This window comes from Giraffa tippelskirchi, chromosome 10, assembly GCF_054371585.1.
Source record: "Giraffa tippelskirchi isolate mGirTip1 chromosome 10, T2T-mGirTip1v1.2.pri, whole genome shotgun sequence".
NCBI lineage: Eukaryota > Metazoa > Chordata > Mammalia > Artiodactyla > Giraffidae > Giraffa > Giraffa tippelskirchi.
In genome coordinates, this window is record NC_137284.1 from 156,642,690 (window position 1) to 156,657,740 (window position 15,051).

Genomic DNA, 15,051 nt, shown 5'->3' on the forward strand with positions numbered 1-15,051 from the left:
CAACATAGCCATTCTGTGGGGGTAGAACAGGAAATAAGCCAAGCTGCAGAGAGAGAATAAGAACCGTATCATGAGCCTTGTGTGCGTGTGTGCACAGTCGTGTCTGACTCTTTGCAACACCACGGACCGTGGCCCACCGGGCTCCTCTCTCCATAGAATTTTCCAGACAAAAAAACCAGAGTGGGTTGACTTTTCCCACTCCAGGAGATCTTCCCAACCCAGGGATCAAACTTGCATCTCCTGCATTGGCAGGCGGGTTCTTTACTGCTCTGCCACCTGAGAACCCCATAACGAGCCTTATAGAATACTTACCACCTGTGGGACTTCCCTGGTGATCTAGTGGCTAAGAATTTTAGTGGCTAAGATTCTTGCCTGTGAAACCCCATGGACAGAAGAGCCTGGAGGGCTACAGACCATGGGGTTGCAAACAGTCAGACACCACTGAGTACATACATGCCCAAGGCAGTGATCTTACTGGAATGTCAGCCTTTTAATCCCACCTGTTTCTGGGAAGCCAATGCAGTGGGCCGAGTTCCAGCCCTAGGCAACTAGACCCTGCATGTCACCACTAAGAGTCTGCATGCCTAAATGCTGCAGCTGCAGAACCCACATGCTGCAAGGAACACTGAAGATCGACCATGCCACAACTAAGTCCCAGTGAACCCAAATAAATAAATATTAAAAAAAGAAAAGACAAGAGCAGAAATGGAGCATGTCTTGCTCTTGAATGCTCCAGGATCGTGCCTGTCACTAGGTCCTGTGGGACATTTGGGTCCCCATTACAGTGTACCTCTTTCTTAAGCTTAAGCTAGTTCCAGTTGTCATTTACAGCCAAAATATTTCAAAATACAACCCAATAAGGTAGCAATCCGAACAATGCTTAATAGATAAAAACTAATATTACTAAAATTCAGTGTCCATATTTCCCTCAAGTGCACAAAAAAATAATAAAACATTTTTTGCCAGATGCTTGGAAGAACTCTAATTACACCATATCCATTGTTACATTTCTTTGTTGCAACAGACTATACAAATGTAGGAATAGCACATGGATTTTCTTTGAAGATAGGACAATAAAGTTAATTTGAACCTTTTAATGTGTATAAGCTTATTAATTCATTTTTATAATAGAAACAAAAATATAGCTATAATTTACGTTTATACTATATTCAAAGTAGAACTAATTTTATCAAAACAGAGTCTCAGGAAAAAGCAATTATGACGGGCATTAAGAAGGAGGGAATGATTTAGACAATATTAGAACAACATAAGACGTTTAAAGACATTTTTGTATCTTAATTTTTGTGTTTTAAAAGTACTGTCACCTTATCATCATAATCATCAATTAAAGGAATAAAGAGGAAAATGTGAATAAAGTGTTTCAATGAGTCCTCAAAGCATCTAATGCTTTTAGATGAATCATTTTCTTCCTGTTTCTGCAGGTGTCGGGAAAAAACCTACCCAGCTAACCTACTTACTGCCAGCATCATCATTTGTTTCCACAATGAAGAATTTAACGCCTTGTTTCGAACACTGTCCAGCATCATGACCCTCACTTCACAGTATATCCTTGAAGAAATTATTTTGGTAGACGACATGAGTGATTTTGGTAAGAGAGAATGCTAACCATCTTTCTAATCGTCTTTGAAGTTAGTGCTATCTCTGGGGCACTTGAGTTATTTTATGCAAAAAACATTTTTGGTGGATGTTGAGGCAGCCACTTTGGAGCACTGATTGTGATGTGAGAGTTTGGTCCCTGACCTTCTGGTTAGGCTAATAGGGTGGCTAGCACTTCCATGAGATAAACATAGGGGCAAGCCGGTCTTTAGAGGTCATGGGTGATGTTGAAGAAGTGATGTCTAGGATGGATCAACAACAAGCTTTTACTATATAGCATAAGGAACTATATTCACTGTCCAGCAATAAACCATAATGGAAAAAAATATGAAAAAGAAAAAGAATATGCATAGCTGAATCACTTTACAGTAGAAATTAATAGTATAAATTTCTGTACAGTAGAAATTAACACAACATTGTAAATGAACTACTTCAAGAAAGTACATTTTTTTCAAAAGTGACATCTGAACTGAGATGAGTTGGGATTACATAGACAAAGGGGAAGGAAAAAGTATCTTAGGCAGAGAAAATGGCCCAGAGGCATCAGAAAATATGGTGAGTTTGGAATAGTTTTTTATTTTATGTAGGTTGTGTGTGTGTATGTGTGTGTGCTCAATCAAGTCCGACTCTTTGTGGCCCCATGGACTGTTGCCCGCCAGGCTCCTCTGTCCGTGGAATTTTCCAGGCAAGAATACTGGAGTGGGTTGCCATTTCCTCCTCCAGGAGATCTTCCCCACCCAGGAATCAAACCTGTGTCTCTTGGGTCTCCTGCCTTGGCAGGCAGGTTCTTTACCACTGCATCACCGGGAAAGGACTTATGTAGATTATGTATGAGTATAGTTTTAGGAGGGAGGGAGTGGGCGTGAAACCAGAAATGTAAAAAGGTAGCCCTTCATGAAGGCATTGTTTGAATTTTATTTGGAGAAAATGGGGAATGATTCCAAGACTTAATGTAGGGTGATGACACAATCCAGGTGCTTTAGATGAAAGAATTCTAATCACACCAACTACTCTTAAGGGTTTATTCCTTCATGTCCACTGATTCTAAAGAACTAGAACACTAGAACAAAATCTTCTGAGCTCCATTTAGCATTTGAACTCAGTTGTCTCTTTTACAACTTGATTCCAAACCTGAGGCAAGCCGAGAGGACCCAGATGCAGGATAAGCTCTCTGGGGTCTGCAGGTTGCCTGTGGGGTCCATTTCTCATGGAAGCAATGCATGCATATTGGCTACTACCTAAAGGTTTACCTAATCTACTGTGAATCTGACCCACTATGGGCTGGGACAGAAAAAAGAGAAGGAGAAACGGAAGGAAGAAGAAAAGGCAAGGGAAGAAAAGATGAGGAGGTTCACCCTTCAAGAAGCAACTGAGATGCATCAACTCAAAAGTGAAATGGGGACTTCCCTCGTGGTTCAGCGGTTAAGAATTCGCCTACCAGTGCAGGTGACGCAGGTTCGATCCCTGATCTGGGGAGATCCCACATGCTGCAGGGCAACCAAGCCTGTGCACCAAAACTGCTGAGCCTGGACGCCTAGAGGCCATACTCTGCAACAAGAGAAGCCACCGCAGTGAGAAGCCCACGCACTGCAAGCAAAGAGTAGACCCCTGCTCGCCACAACAGAGAAAGCCTGTGCACAGCGAGAAAGACCAGTGCAGCCAAAAATAAATTAAAAAAAAAAAAAAAAGTGGAATGGAACTCAAGCTAGTGTCAGCTTCATTTAGGAATTTCACTCATTAGCCAGGCACTGTATGCAGGTCAAGAAGCAACAGTTAGAACTGGACATGGAACAACAGACTGGTTCCAAACAGGGAAAGGGGTTTGTCAAGGCTATATATTGTCACCCTGCTTATTTAACTTATATGCAGAGTACATCATGAGAAACGCTGGGCTGGAAGAAACACAAGCTGGAATCAAGATTGCTGGGAGAAATATCAATAACCTCAGATATGCAGATGACACCACCCTTAAGGCAGAAAGTGAAGAAGAACTAAAGAGCCTCTTGATGAAAGTGAAAGAGGAGAGTGAAAAAGTTGGCTTAAAGCTCAACATTCAGAAAACTAAGATCATGGCATCCGGTCCCATCACTTCATGGGAAATAGATGGGGAAACAGTGGAAACGGTGAAAGACTTTATTTTGGGGGGCTCCAAAATCACTGCACATGGTGACTGCAGCCATGACATTAAAAGATGCTTGCTCCTTGGAAGAAAAGCTATGACCAAACTAGACAGCATATTAAAAAACAGAGACAATACTTTGCCAACAAAGGTGCGTCTAGTCAAAACTATGGTTTTTCCAGTAGTCATGTATGAATGTGAGAGTGGACTACAAAGAAAGCTGAGCCTGAAGAATTGATGCTTTTGAACTGTGGTGCTGAAGGAGACTCTTGAGAGTCCCTCGGACTGCAAGGAGATCAAACCAGTCTGACCTAAAGGAAATCAGTCCTGAATATTCATTGGAAGGACTGATGTTGAAGCTGAAACTCCAGTATTCTGGCCACTGATCCGAAGAACTGACTCATTGGAAAAGACCCTGATCCTGGGAAAGATTGAAGGCAGGAGGAAAAGGGGATGACAGAGGATGAGATGGTTGGATGGCATCACCGACTCAATGGACATGAGTTTGAGTAAGCTCCAGGAGTTGATGATGGACAGGGAGGCCTGGCGTGCTGCAGTCCATGGGGTCGCAAAGAGTCAGAGATGACTGAGCGACTGAACTGAACTGTGTAGGAGCCACCCGAATCCGAGGAGTCCAGTACTGTTTGTTTCTGGGTTTGTGCATGGGAGGGGATATGGAACAATGGCTAGGTTCCTCATCTGACTGAACAACACATCTGGCCACATGTGGGGCAAAAGGCCCCAGTAAAGCCATGAGCAGGCAGCAGGGGGATCTTTGCTGGACTGTGAAGTCTAACACCTCACCCAAAGGATGAAGATCCTGCCATGGAGGTGCAGTCCCAGGAGGACCGAGGAACTCCCCAGGGGCCCCAGCCTTTCAGAACTATGCCGAGAGTTCAGAGACACACCTGGAGATCTGCCCAGATGTTCTTTAGGCATCACAGGACTCGCCTCTGATGGCTGAGAGATGGTTGGACCAGACACTCTACTTCTCCTCCTGGATCCACAGCCATCTGATTGGTGGTGATTTCACCCGCCCCACCAAGGAGCTTAGTCCTGGACCCACACAGAACCTCAAACACAGGAAATGCAGGAGATGGGGTGTTTTGTGTCCTGATGGTGCTCAGGGTTGATGCACCCCCGCTTTTAACTCACAGTGATTTCCTGTGGGCTCTGGGAGAACTTTCTTGAACTACAGCTAGCCTTTTCTGGCTCATACCAATAGGTACTGGTGATGGAATCCCTCAGCTTGGGATGGCAGGGGTCGGGAGCCCGGACAACCACCTCCATCGAGTTACGCGAGAGGCATGTCCAGGGCTGACCTGCTACCATCCACCTTTCTCATAGTCCTGGTCCCTCTTGACTACACACAAGCGGCATGGCCATCTCCTGAATGACTCAAAGCCTCCACTTCATGTCAGCGATGACCACTGCCGGAACGGCCTGTTTCCTCCCATGTCTGCCGCACAGAGTTCCTCCGAGTCCTGGATGTTGGGGGTGTTGGCAGACATCTGAGCTGAGATGCTGCCCCTACCCTGCAAGTGTAGCTGTGCAGCCTGCAATCTGCCTCTGAGCAGGGCCCCGGCACTCTTTCCAAAGAAAAGGAAAGAGATTTCTTTCATTCTTCTGCCAAGACTATAGTGAACCTGCCTCTATTGATCCCCAGCCCCCAGATTCTCTGACCTCGGAGGCATCTGTATCTGTCTCACCAGAGACTGACCTCCTTTGTTATTGTTCAGTCCCTAAGTCGTGCCTGACTCTTTTGACCCCATGGACTGCAGCACACCAGGCTCCCCTGTCTTCCACCATCTACTAGAGTTTGCTCAAATTCACGTCCATTGAATCGGTGATGCCATCCAATCATCTCATCCTCTGCCACCTCCTCCTCTTGCATTCAATCTTTCCCAGCATCAGGGTCTTTTCCAATGAGTAGGCTCTTCTCATCAGGTGGCCAAAGTATTGGAGCTTCAGCTTCAGCATCAGTCCTCGCAATGAATGTTCAGGGTTGATTTCCTTTAGGATTGACTGGTTGGATCTCCTTGCAGTCCAAGGGACTCTTAAGAGTCTTTTCCAGCACCACAGTTCAAAAGCATCAATTGTTCGGCGCTCGGCCTTCTTTATGGGCCAACTCTCACATCTATACATGACTACTGAAAAAAAACATAGCTTTGATTATGCGGACCTTTGTGGGCAAAGTGATGTCTCTGCTTTTTAACATGCTGTCTAGGTTGGTCATAGCTTTCCTTCCAAGAAGGAAAGGGCCTCTTTTATCATCATCGTATTAACCTCCGAGTGTTGGGTGACTATTATGTGTCAGGCTGTGTGCTTGGTGATGTGTGTTGCTTCTTCTCACTGCAATCCTGCAAGGACTATGTTAGATCTGCCTTCTCACCAATGAGAAAGCTGAGACTTGAGTGGTTGATAACCGGCCTGGGGGTTAGTACCAAGTTAGGTGCACAACTGTTATGAATAAAGTCAGAATGCTCCAAAGCACCATAATTTATGCTTTTTCGATTAAAATTTTAATACTGATATATTAAAATAGAGGTTCTCTGGTGGTCCAGTGGCTGGGACTCTGTGCTTCCAATGGAGAGGGCATGGGTTTAATCCTTGGTTGGGGAATTAAGAGCCCAGATGCCACAAAGTGTGGCCAAAAAGTTAAAAAAAAAAAAAAAGAAAGAAAGAAAGGAGTATTTCACTAGAAACATAGAAGAATATTCACAGTTGATTCCGCTGCTGAATCTCTTTTTGCTCACGTTTGGTGCACATTTTGTGCACGTTCATTCAAACTTTCTTTTTAAGTCTGGAACATCTGCAGAATAGCAGTTTTTAAGAATCAGTCAAAATTATGAGAAACTGGTTTAATTTCTCATAATTATGAGAAACTGGCTTAATTATGAGAAACTGGTTAATATACTTTGCAGTTGTCAAATGTTGACTCTTTTTTCCAGATGATTTGAAAGAGAAACTTGACTATCACTTGGAAATTTTTCGAGGAAAGATTAAATTAATAAGAAACAAAAAGAGAGAGGGGCTGATTCGAGCAAGGATGATTGGAGCGTCCCGTGCTTCAGGTATGAAGGCTTTGCTCCAGACAGGACCTCATGTCTGTGTCCCAGAGGTCTTCCTGCCCATGCGGAAAACACCCTCACGTGTCTCCATGGCATAAACAGAAGAGTGGGAATATATTTCAGCCTTATGAGTCTTACATCTTTGTCTGACTCTGAAAGTATTCTGCTTCAAGATATTAATGTGTTATTTCAAATAGAAGACAAATAGAAGATATCCTTTGCGGCGGGGGCGGGGGCGCGGGCGTAAGCTCAGCCTCCTGTTACAGGACGCGTCCCCCAGCTACAGACTCTGGGGTGGAATTGTACATGCAGGAGGTCCCCAGGGTGGTCTTGGGAACCAGGTAAAGGGGTGAGGAAAGCAAGACTTTACAGGGAGAGCGGGGCTGTGATGTAGCTGCAGAGACCCCATGCAGACCTCGGAAGCTAGGAAGGGGTCAGTCCAGGTCCTCTGGGAGGCAGAGGCCCGGACCCGGGAGGAGTGCTTACAGAGAAATGTCTGCGAAGGATAAAGGGGAGAGGACGAAGTGTGGGCTGGAAGCTTCTGGTCTGACCCCGGCGGAAGGAGGCAAGGAAGGAGGGAAGGCCGAAAGCCCTTCAGTCTGCTGCGTGGCTCCCAGAAAGGGCTCGAGTGGGCCGGTTGGGAGCCCCGGCGCCAAGACCGCGCACTGGAGGAGTCCTGCGTGGGGCCCCTGTGGCCCGTCGGGTTCGCCTGGCTTCCCGGGGCAGACACAGTGTGCGCAGTGATTGGCTGGGAGCCCCGGGAGGGCGTGGCCTTGGTGTGAACGCAGCAGAAGATCCCAAAGCTGGGGGACCTCTTGGGGCAGCTTCTCGTGAAGGGAGGTCTCAGCCACTGGGAGCAGGGAGGTCCCACCTGCCCTCCGGCATCCCCTGGGACGGCAGCCCCGTCCTCCGCCAAGGGCAGTTCCTGAGCTGTGAGACACGAGACACCAGCAGGAGAATGAGCCCCGAGGGAAATCTGAGCATCCCAGCGATCGAGCTTCCTGGAAGCCCGCGTAATCAGAGGGTTGTTCGCAGAATATTAACCTAGGACCAAAGGCGAGGGGTGATGTTTAAGGGTCCGGCCATGTGGCAGTCTGAGGAAATGTCTCCGTTCCTTAGCAAGGCCATTTCCTTATTGAGTAGAAGGCCAACTAAGAGCAAAATCTGATTCTTTTTCTTTTTTTTTTTTTCTATTTTGGCCTGATCAATTGAGACATTCTCTTACTTAACTACATTGCTCAGTCGTGTCCAGCTCTGCAACTCTATGGACTGTAGCCCGCCAGGCTCCTCTGTCCATGGGATTCTCCAGGCAAGAAAACTGGAGTGGGTTGCCATTTTCTTCTCCAGGAGATCTTCCTGACCCAGGGATCAACCCGGGTCTCCTGCATTGCAGGTGGATTTTTTACTGTCTGAGCCACCAGGGAAGCCATCTACACAGATAACACATTATTAATTGTCCAAAATTTGATACAAACCACTAAAACCGAATGGCATGTGTCTTTTCAGGACGTTGGTTTTATGCATTAATATGCATATATGTGTATGTATGTATGTATGTATATATACACACATATACACATACACACATAGATTTAAGGATTTTTAGATATATGGAATTGTACTATCTCTATTGTTCTGAGACTTACTCTTTTCATTTCAGTTTAATGTTTTGTAACTTTTCCCATGACAATACTTGACAGTTACCTCAGTCTTTGTTTGCGCATTGTATAGTATTCCATGGATTCCATAATGGATTGCCATAATTTGTTTAGCCATTTCTTTTTTTGATTTTACTTTTTACAATTACTGAAAAAAAAAGTTGCACTGGCAATTTTTATCCTTACACCTTTGTGGAAATGAATGCTTGTACCTATGGGATAATTTCTTAAAAGTGAAATTGCTGAGCAAAAGGAAATTCTTATTTTAAATTTTGATGGATGCTGCCAAATTGTCCTACAACAGATGGCACCAATTAACAGTTCCATCACAGGGTATAAGAGGGCCCTCTCCCTGGAGCCTTGCTGACACTGGTTATTTATTACCAATTATTCTCTGCTGTACTAGTTGCTCAGTGTGTTCGACTCTCTGTGATCCCATGGACCATAACTCACCAGGCTCCTCTGTTCATGGGGATTCTCCAGGCAAGAATTCTGGAGTGGGTTGCCCTCCTCCAGAGAAGCTTCCAGATCCATGGATCAAACCCAGGTCTCCCTCACTGCAGGCGGATTCTTTACCATTTGAGCCACCAGGGAAGCCCAGTCATTCTAGTCTTTGACAAGATTTTGGTCAAAAAGCTGTATCCTTTATTTTCTTGGCATTTCCTTGACTACTAGCAACATGGAGTATTTTTTCATATTTTTGTAGATTGTTAATAGATTTTTCTGTGAATTTGGTCTGTTCATATCCTTTGTCAGTTTTTTTGGTTGGGTTGTTTGTCCTTTTGTTATTGATTCGAAGGTGGCTTTACGATACAAATCCTGTGTTATATGAACTGAGAATATCATTCCCCAGTCTGTAGTTGGTCTTCCCATCTTTGTTGATGGTGTCTTGCGTTGAACAGAAGTGTTAGTCACTTAGTCGTGTCCGACTCTTTGCGACCCCATGGACTATAGCTCGCCAAGCCCACCAGACTCCTCCATCCATAGAATTTTCCAGGCAAGAATACTGGTGTGGGTTGCCATTTCCTTCTCCAGAGGCTCTTCCCGACCCAGGGATTGAACCAGGGTCTCCCACATTGTAGGAAAACTCTTTACCATCTGAGCTACCAGGGAAGTTGAACAGAAGTTCACCAAAAAATCCATTTCCTCTTGCTGGGCATGGAGCCACGCTATACTTTGCTGCCTTCCTTTTGGTAGGAATGGCCTGTGACTATATTTCAGCCACATTTCCTGACCAAGGCTCGCAGGGAGATGGTTTATCCCCCTCCACACTGTATTTCCCTTCTGGCTGACGAGGATAGAGCTAAATGAGTAGAAAGAAACTTTGATTGTATAGGAGCTGTTGTACATTTTGGAGGTTTATTTTAAGGGCCAATAGCTTTGGGACTTCCCTCGTGGCCCACTGGTTAAGACTCTGAGCTCGCTGAGAGCATGGATTCCATCCCTGGTGGGGGAACTGAGATCCTACATGCCACATGGCGCCACGTAAAAAGTAGAAAAGAAGAAAAAAGTGAAATTCACTTAAAAACTCATGGCAGCTAGGTTCAACTTAATAATAAAATAATCAGATTCATAAATATTTTTCTTTATGGTTTTTGTGTCTTGTTTGAGAAGTTCTTCCTTACTCTAAGATCCTGACGATATTCTACATTTAAAAAAATTTTTTCTTTTTACATTGCATTATTTTTTTTTCAATTTCATTTATTTATTTTTGGCTGCACAGTCTTTGTTGTTGTTGGGCTTTCACTAGTCGTGGTGAGCGGGGGTACTCTTTAGTTGCGGTTGGTGGGCTTCTCATTTTAGTGGCTTCTCTTGTTGCAGAGCACAGGCTTTAGGCCCGTGGGCTTCACTAGTTGTGGCCCACAGGTTTACTTGCTCCATGGCAGGTGCAATCCTCCCAGACCAGGGATTGAACCCGTGTCTCCTGCATTGGCAGGTGGACTCTCGACCGCTGGACCACGAGGAAGCCCTGCCCTCATCACTCACCTCCCCCATCGCTCTCCCCTGGCGGTACTGACCTTCTTGCTGCTCCTCAACCATACAAGCTGTACTCCTATCTCGGAGCCTTTCTTTGCACATGATTTTCCCACCTAGAATGTTCCTCTTCCAGTCCCCTGTGTGACCTGTTACTTCATTTTGTTCAGGCCTCTGGTTCAGTGCCACGTTATCAGAGAGGCGGTTTGAAGTCAACCTGTACAAAACAGCGAGGTCCTGTTCTTCTCTATCATCCTGCCTCTTACGGCGTTTTCTTGGTAATATTTATGGCTGCCTGTCCACTCGCCCTTGTGGGTGATGCTGCCTATGTGATGACCGAAGTTGCCCTCAAACTGAGACAGCTGTGATGAGCCTGTGCTGTGTCCTTGGCAGGAGGGAAAATGACCACTGCTGGGTGGATTTAACTCCACCAGGAATTAGAGGGCTCGAGTTTTGCAAAGTGGAGAAAAATTGAGAAAGAGAAGCTCTAATTAGATGGCCTGAATTGAAAGGAAAGGGGACTTTTTTGCATGGGAGCAGAAATGTTATGGTTTGGAAGCAGCCGTAAGTAGCTAGGAAACGCTGGTGTTGTCCTGAACCCAAGGATTCTTGTGGTCAGGGAGGAGAAGGAGGGACTTTCTATGAGAAACAGCATCTTCTTGGGAGAGTCAGGGTTACATCAGGCAAGGGGGTCTGCAGGAGAATTTAGTGTAGGGAAATTTATGTATTTTTTTAAGGATTTTATTTTTTAAAAGAGTTTTACTTATTTTTGGCTGTGCTGGGTTTTCATTGCTGTGCATGGGTTTTTCTCTAGTTGCGGCAAACAGGGGTTATCCTCTAGTTGTGATGTATGGGCTTCTCATTTAAGTGGCTTCTCTTCTTGTGGGGCACAGGCTCTTGGGTGTTGGGACACGCGGACTCAGTAGTTGCAGCTCCTGGGCTTAGCTGTTGTCTTGGTGAATCTCACCATGCACACTATTCACTGAAGCCAGGGTAGGCAAGGTGAGGGCAAGGAAGCTGGAAGAAAACTCAAGAGCTGTAGCAACTGCAGACATGTTTATTCTCTCCTGGCTAGCACAGCAGCTCTAGCAGCGGACACGCTGTGTTCGCTCATGGTTGAGCCAGCGGACACAACCATAATGCAGCCTCAAAGGCCTTTCAGGTGGAGCTTACAGAGCAGAAGTGGCCCCTGGCCAAGCGGGTACATCGTGATGCACACGCGCACAGTGCTACAAGTATCTCAGCTGTTACAAAACCACGCATTTACAAAATGAGGGGTGAGAGCGAGAGGCATGGGGTAAGAGAACCTGACCACCTCCATCTTGGCTAATTTGCTCTTTCCCTACAGTTGCCCAGTGACGTGTAGAATCTTCCCTGACCAGGGATGAACCCATGTCCCCTGCACTGACAGGCAGTTTCTTTTCTGGACCACTAAGGAAGTCCAGAAATTTACTTTAAATAGGGGAACTGTGGAAAGAGTAAAGGGGTAGTCCACAGCAGAACAGGAAGTTTGGGGGAATAAATACAAGGCAATCTGGGGATGAGAATGGAGTATCTTCCACTGAATTGACCTGGATGGTCATCAAGTGGCCAAGAAGCCAGAGATGAGGTGTAGATTTGAGCTGCCATCCTAAAGGCAACAGGGTAGCAAAATCAAACACGCCATTGAGAACTTGTGGTGCTACTTGACCATCACACAGAACGAGAGACGATTTTGTTGTCTCATGTAGGAGACAGAATAATGCCCTTCCCCAAGGAGGTCGTCCTAATTCCCAAAACCTGTTAATATGTTTACTTACATGGCACAGAGGGCAGTGTCTGACTCTCTGCCACAAACATCCAAGGGAGGTGATGACAGACAGAACAAAAAGCACTGGGTTTTGAAGCAGAGCCTTCATTTCAAGTTTGGTATGTGCCAATTACCAGTTACGGGATCTTGGGTAAGTCACTTCTCAGAACCCCAGCTTCCTAATCCATGATATGAGAACAAAGATATATAACTAATGTGGTTGTTGCAATGACTGAATGAGGTCATTATGAGCACTCTTTTTTAAGCATTAAGTAATAAACAAAAGCGTATTAGAAAATGATAACGTGTGTGCATGCTAAGTCGCTTTAGTCACATCCCACTCTTTGCGACCCCACGGACTGTAGCCCACCAGGCTCCCCTCTCCATGAGATTCTCCAGGCAAGAATACTGGAGTGGGTTGCCATGCCCTCCGCCAGGGGATCTTCTTGACCCAGGGATCGAACCTTCATCTCTTATACCTCCTGCATTGGCAGGCGGATTCTTTACCACTTAGCGCTACCTGGGAAGCCCAGACAGTGAGTAGTACAAATAAATAAGAAATTAAAACATAGATATTTAATTATATGCTTCAAAATGATAAAATATGTAAAATAAAAGTAGGAGAAATACAGGGAAAAGTAATGAAAATACAGACCATTCATGGTGGGAAGTCTCTCAGAGATTTTAGAACTCACCATCCTTATCTTCCAGTTAGAGAAACTAATCTCCCCAAAAGACTAAAGACCTGCTCCAGGTCACATAATTCAAGACACAAACCCTCAAATTCTGATTTCCACACTACTGGTCATGGAAACATAGCAAACAAAAAAAAAAAAAGAGAGAGAAATTCAAATAGCAGAGTCACTTGAATTTTTTTCACAAAATCCAAATGGCCATGTTTAACAGATCTATGGTATGAATGAAGTGGAAATGCTTGGATATTTTATAAAAGTTTATCATACACTTAAGCACAAAGAGATTCTCTGTAAACTCTCCATAACTAGATTTTGCACACTACTTTATTAAACATCAATCCCAAAACAAAAAAATTAAGAGAGATAGCCATAACATAGTACAATAAATTGAAATAAAATATTATTGTTTACAACAATTTTATTGTTAATAAAAATGAAAATATTTAATACCTTAAAAATAATTGCCTTAAAGACCAAATTGAGAATGTTTAAAATAGATATAATGAGCTATATTAAATAGTGAAGGACAGGAAGGCCTGGCGTGCTGCAGTCCATGGGGTCACAAAGCGTCGGTCACGACTTAGCAAACGAACAACAACAAACTAATGTATAAATGTAAAAATGTTGACACTAAAGAAAAGCAGAAAGTACAATGAAGCAAGGGGAGAAAGACTGAAAATATTGAGAGAGATTGATACAGCATTTGTTTTTTTTTTTTTAAATATGAAAACAAAACTTGCAAAACACAATCCCTAGAGAAGTGTGCGAATAGGTTATGCTGGGAAAGATTGAGGGTATGAGAAGGGGGCGACAGAGGATGAGATGGTTGGTCCGGGAGTTGGTGAAGGACAGGGAAGCCTGGCATGCTGCGGTCCATGGAATCACAAAGAGTTGGACACAACTGAGTGACTGGACAACAGCAACAAAGATTGCTACAGGAAAGCAGAGAGCAAGCTGCTACTCGGGGAAGATGAAGAATATTTCCCCTGACTTTTAACTTCAGTGAGCAATTCAGTTTGGAACATTCCACAGATATATTTCTTAAGAAGGAAGAAAGATCCTTTTTTAGGAAGAATGGGAAAGATCCTTTATCAGGTCCATTGAACTAGTGTCCTCCAGCGTTTGTTTGGGTTTTTTAATCTGTTTATTCTTGGCTGTGCTGGGTCTTAGTTGCTGCGCACAGGCTTTTCTCTAGCTGTGGTCAGCGGGGGCTACACTCTAGCTGCAGCGTGCGGGCTGCTCACTGCTGTGGCTTCTCTTGTTCCGAGCACAGGCTCCAGGCGTGGAGGCTTCAGAAGTTGCAGCACGTGAGTGCAGTAGTTTTCGACGTCAGTAGTTTCAGCTCGAGGGCGCTAGAGCACAGGCTCAGTAGTTATGGCGCCCCGGCTTAGTTGCCCCGCGGCGTGTGGGGTCCTCCCAGACCAGAGATCGAACCCGTGTCTCCTACACTGGCAGGCGGATTCTTTACCACTGAGCCACTGGGGAAGTTCTGGCCCTTCAGCGATTTTAGATCCTAAGGAGAAGTTAGCTTAATCTGGGCATATAGCATTTAGCAGAGTCACTATGTTGTACAACCACTATCCCCTCTAGTTTGAAAATATTTTCATCACCCCAAGAGAAAACCCCACACCCATAAATCAGGAAATTTTCTTTTTCTGCTTCTCCCAGCCCCTGGCAACCACCAGTCTTCATCTGTCTCTGGATTTACTTATTCTGGATATTTCATAGAAATGAAATCAGACCTTTTACATCTGGCTCTTTGACCAGCATACTGCTTTTGAGATTCATGTACATGTATCAGTACTTCATTTTTTATGGCTGGGTAATATTCCATTGTGTGTGTATATGCAGTTTGTTTCTCCTCTCATCTGTTGGTGGAAATTTGAGCTATTTCCATCTTTGGGATACTATAAGGAGTACTGCTATAGATATGCATGTACATGGATATGTTTGAATTCTTTTTAATTTTGTTGTTGTTGTTCTCAAGGCATGTGGGATCTTAGTTCCTCAGTCAACCAAGGGTCGAACCTGTGCCCCTTGCATTGGAAGCGTGGAGTCTTAACCGTTGGACTGCCGGGGAAATCCCCTGAATTCTTTTTAAAATGTGCCAATGAGTGGAATTTCTGGG

The 15,051-nt window shown here is 44.7% G+C and overlaps 1 protein-coding gene across 10 annotated transcripts in view; it reads left to right on the top strand.

Moving 5' to 3' along the window:
* GALNTL5 (polypeptide N-acetylgalactosaminyltransferase like 5) overlaps positions 1 to 15,051 on the top strand; it is a 50,399-nt gene that overhangs the window by 18,540 nt on the left and 16,808 nt on the right. For all 10 annotated transcript variants that reach the window (XM_081533532.1, XM_081533528.1, XM_081533530.1 and 7 more), the window contains 2 exons: positions 1,443 to 1,609; positions 6,688 to 6,810. In XM_081533532.1, coding sequence (XP_081389658.1) covers positions 1,443 to 1,609; positions 6,688 to 6,810 — 290 coding nt within the window. The remainder of the gene's footprint in view (positions 1 to 1,442; positions 1,610 to 6,687; positions 6,811 to 15,051) is intronic.